Source organism: Electrona antarctica (assembly GCF_951216825.1).
Source record: "Electrona antarctica genome assembly, chromosome: 4".
NCBI lineage: Eukaryota > Metazoa > Chordata > Actinopteri > Myctophiformes > Myctophidae > Electrona > Electrona antarctica.
In genome coordinates this window covers 27,858,203-27,863,202 of record NC_136809.1, presented here as the reverse complement: position 1 = coordinate 27,863,202, position 5,000 = coordinate 27,858,203, and the positions used below count along the sequence as shown (strand labels likewise).

The 5,000-nt window shown below is 44.4% G+C and overlaps 1 protein-coding gene across 2 annotated transcripts in view; it reads left to right on the top strand.

The window, feature by feature from the left end:
- Positions 1-5,000, top strand: part of cntln (centlein, centrosomal protein) — a 174,971-nt gene that overhangs the window by 125,985 nt on the left and 43,986 nt on the right. For both annotated transcript variants that reach the window (XM_079499232.1, XM_079499231.1), the window contains exons 21-22: positions 1,090-1,216; positions 3,153-3,290. In XM_079499232.1, the coding sequence (XP_079355358.1) occupies positions 1,090-1,216; positions 3,153-3,290 (265 nt within the window). The remainder of the gene's footprint in view (positions 1-1,089; positions 1,217-3,152; positions 3,291-5,000) is intronic.

The window sequence follows — 5,000 nt, the reverse complement described above, 5'->3', positions numbered from 1 at the left end:
ATATTTGTGTGTGTGTCTGCCTGTGTGTATGCGCCAGAGAGAAAACCAGCTTTAAAAAAAGAAAGAAAAATAAATAAGAAGCATATTAATTAACAGCATTCTTATGATCTTTATTCCATTTGTTCCAATCCCCTGTAGCATACACAGCCATGAGAAAACGCCTTGTGTTTGCCTTTTATGGAAAACAGTAGTGTTAACCATACATACACACACAGACTTGGGCACAGTGTGCTGGAATATTAAACACGTCAACACCACCAGTTATTGAAATCGGAAGTGACAAGCAATGCATGTTTGTAACAAGTGAAGACACAAGTGAGAACACAGCAACACAGGGAGTGCGGATGTCTTCATGAGACTAGTCTCACCATGGCAGATAACAAACACAAGCACTTTATCAAATGATCTATTCCCTTCAGATCCCTCATTTCCTAAACCAGAGAACCCACCCCCCCGCCCCCCAAACTCTCTCTCTCTCTCTTTGTGCATGGCTGGTGTAGCACACACGGCGTAGCCGAGTGACACTGAAAATGATAAACATTTAAAGGCCTCGGTTGCGCTCGTTCAAGCCGTGTCGCTGCAGATACAAACTGTCATTTGTCAAAAGAGGCTCCCTGGCTTTACACACACACACACACACACACACAGACACACCGAGCGCGCAGCACATTGCAATCCTCTGCAGAACACGCGTCCTAATATATGCCACTTAGAATTGGAAATTATACATGGGCTCTCATTCCAACCCCCACCTCTTCCCGTAGCAGCGTGCAAGTGTATTTAGTTGTCATAATGAGCTGTCACGCCTGATGCACTGCACAGGGACACTGTGCCTTCCAGCGGGGGGAGGGGGGGGGGGGGGTGCGCGTGTGTGTGTGTGTGTGTGTGTGTGTGTGTGTGTGCGCGCACGTGTGTGTGCGTGCGCGTCTACAGTATGTGTGTGCACATCTGTATTTCTGCAGGCAGTCACCCAGTTCATTTGTACACGTGTCTGTGTTTCCATACATTTGACACGTTTATGATATTTCCATCTCATGTCCTCTGGGCTTGTGTGTGTGTGCGTGTGTGTGTGTTTGTGCGTGCTTCCAGGGTGAGCCATGTGGAGAGGGATGCCACCATGAAGAGGCAGCTGGTGGAGGACCTGAAGACGAGGCTGAAGTTCTTCCAGGAAACAGAGAAAAGCTACCGGGGTCAGGTGGAGGAGCTGGAGAGGAAGGTACGCACGTGCACACGCACGCACACACACACACACACACACACACACACACACACACACACACACACACACTGACACACACTGACACATAGCAGCTGGCACCATCAGATGGCATCCAATTATCTCATCTGGGAGGATGACAGGGACATTGTGTGGTAGCACTGTGCTCAGCGTTTCTCACCGTCTGGAGATCTGAAGTCACCTGGAGGTCTGGGAGGAGCAGGAAACACTAGCAAACATTTAGTCCTGTTTGTACAAGTTAGGCTTTATTTGTACAGTTTGCCTTAATAACCGTTCTGCTTGTCATCACTTGGTGGCTGTGTCTCCAAACCAGTCACTAGTTCAAAATGTGCTGTCGTTGCGTAACTATAAAACATATTCCCTCTGTCCAGAAAATGAATGAACAGAGGATGCAGCGTCTCCTCTAGGATGAAGTTGTAACAGTAGTGCTAAATCTCAGTCTCGTGTTTCTTTTTTTCTTTTCCTTTTTAATCGATATTCAGCAATAGGCCAAAGCCCCCAGTAAGGCTATCTAACGTAAAGCTGTCACTACCTACTGGTGAAATGTGGAATTGCAGCACTTTCATGGAGGTGGACGGACGTTCATGACGTCACGTGCGTAAGCCCGGACCTCAAGGTCGAGGTCCGGGGCTAGGCTAAACATCCCCTCGCTCGAGCCATTGAGTTATAATTCTACTTCCGGCAGTCTTCCGGGTGCTTCAAAACGTCACTGAGCAACTTCCATCGAAATAAATAGCGGGGGGGGAGGGGGGTCTAACGCTCCGGTTCGGTCTCTATCATTTTATTACTCTATGAATAGGCCATATTCACAGTGTGGCCATCTTGGGATTGCGTAATCACAGGTAATCACCGATGGATTGCGAGTATGTGTACACACGTTCTAGCGCATTTTCATTGATATCAAACCAGAGAAAAAATATATATATATTCTTTTTGGGGGGTTGGCCTCTCCTTCTGCACCATACTCCTTGCCGTTTGCGCATGCGCGCTGCCGTTCACTTCCCTGTTTACCGCTCAGAAAGAAAGGCTTGTATCTCCTAATCTAGGGAGCTCTCTGTGGTTTTGACCAGATGGATATACTAAGCTCTTCATTTCTGACTTCAACATGCCTCTCGTTTAAAATATGAACACAAGGGATTATCGAGCAACTTTATCGTAATCATAGCGAGGTAAGCAAGCAACATTATTCCTGATGGCGTTATAACAGGCTGTTCTGGAAATGTTGGGGCAGAGGTTCATCGTTGGCATCCAGGGAGTGTGTGTGCAAAATCGACAGGGTTAACGGTGCCGGAGATTAGCTGTACACAGACAGACGGACGGACGGACACACAGATACACAGACTCACACACACACACACACACGGACGGACGGAGTGCGAAACATACTCTCACCCCATGCCTTCGGCCTGGTGGAGACAATTAATACTTCTAGGACTAGAATTATAGTATGAAATAGGATAGGGCAGATGGATAGGACAATGTAGATGTTACAAATATATAATACATTTGTACATTAAGACAACCACTACCCTCAGTCACATGGTTTTAAATCGAATGGAAACTGTGCCCAGCCGGTACAGTATGGTCATGCCTGCCCAGTAGCCCTAGACTGTGTTGTTATTACTTCTGTTCAGTGAGGATCTTGAGAAAAGTTCCTCAGTGTTTTTTACTGTGCTTTCCTAGAGCTTTCCAGGGAGCTGAAATTCCAGTCCACTGGAAGTTCACCATTTACTGAACTATAGACTGGTTTAAGACACAACTTATGTATGTGGCAAGGAACTTTTGGAAACGGTTTTTACTTATGGATACATTGAAGTATATAAATTCAAGTAGTTTAGGGGTGAGATATGATTTGATTTGGCTTAATGTCACACCAATACACCAAATAAAGCAAAACATTTCCTCCTGTGTCCAGGTGAAGATGCTGTCAGAGGAGGCTGTTAACAGGAAATCCCTAGTGGACTCTCTGAAGAGGAGGCTGAATGTGGCCACCACAGAGAAGAGCCAGTACGAGGCCTCCTGCACCAAACTGAAGGAAGACCGAGATAAAAAGGTTAGAGGAGCAGCCATCCATCCATCCATCCATCCATCCATCCATCCATCCATCCATCCTCCACACAACTCAACATACTGTATGGTCTGATTGCTGTTATTTATTTTTATTTTATTTTAAACATATGTTTATTGAATTTTCATAGTAACATAGTAATTTCAAAGGAATTATTGACATATATTTCCCCCCCCCACATCCCCATGGCAGCAAATACAAAACAAAATCTTCGAAGAAATATAAGGAAATGTCCATAATTACAGAACAAATTAAAAAATAACAATCAAATAACTAGAAAAGGATCGCTGCAAGCAGCGATAAGGCCGGACCAAGCAGGAAGGCAATAAGAATAATATGCACAAGAAACATGGAAGACTAAACTTGAGAAAAAGACCATGGAATTGTGACAGGGTCGGTTTTTTATAGTGGGGGGCAGGTACAGGTTCTTGAAGACTCATACACAGAGTTGGCGGTGCCCAGATTTGAACCCATGAACTTGTGTTGCAAAGGCAAGAGCTCTACCTACCGAACTAACAAGTAAAATCATTCAGTGTTTTTGTAGCAAGTTGCACAAGGATAACTAATGATAAGGTGGGTATAAAGATTTATGAATTGACTGCGTATAAACCAGAAAATATACCAGATTCGGATGAGGAGCTCAATGAGTGAAAACCAATGAAATGAGTCTGAAACAGGGATTAAAGGTTAACTGAAAAAATATTATTAAACTTCAGAGAAAATAAACAGCTTTGAACATTCATGAAAAACAAACAAATGGGGCCCACTTTAAGTTGTTGACTTCAAAAGTCCCAGTTCAGTTCCTATTCAGTTCAGGGAAAGCAGTCTCTTTCTCCAATTTGGAGAACCAGATTACCACATTTGTGGGTGAAGGGGGGTTCAGAGTTCCAGGTCGGCTCGCCAGGTCTGGGTACCATCCGGTACCAGAACCATCCATGCAAGGGAATCCTTTCAGGACACAAAAAACCTGAACTGAAAGGCCAGGTGTCCAAATCAGTCTTTGTTTCAAAGGTGTGGCAGCCAGAAATCTCAGGTGATTGACAGGTGAGGCACTTTAGACCAGCAGAGGTCAGCAAAGCCACAGGCACTACAACAGAACAAAGTAAAGACAAAATTTCACAAAACGGCAATTTTCGTTGGCTCATAAAACCTTCATTTTTTCACTTAAAAAACGTACTATACTTTCCCATGTCCGTATAGGTCCAAAGTTCACGTGTAGAAGTTTTCGTGCATTTTGATCAAAGATCCTGGGAGGAGATGCATTTTAATTGATTTTCATATAATTCAAAATGGCGGATGATCTAGAGGTCAGAGGTCAAAAGTAACAGCGCGGAACTTGTTCGGCATGAGGAGACGCATATGTGTGTCGAGGTTTCATTGCCGACGGTCAAACGGTTCATGAGCTATGCGTGGTCAAAGTTCGCATTTTCAATATAGCGCCACCCTTTGGCCAATGGTTGTGGGCTTCGCATCCTCACCGTTTGGCATGGCCCTCTACCATATCTCCAAATTTCGCGAAAACCGACTGCACGGTTCAGCCAGAACTGCTATTTTTGGCGGAAGAAAAGAAATTACAATTCCGGCAATTTTCATTGGCTCATAAAACCTTCATTTTTTCACTTAAAATAACGTACTATACTTTCCCATGTCCGTATAGGTCCAACGTTCATGTGTAGAAGTTTTCGTGCATTTTGA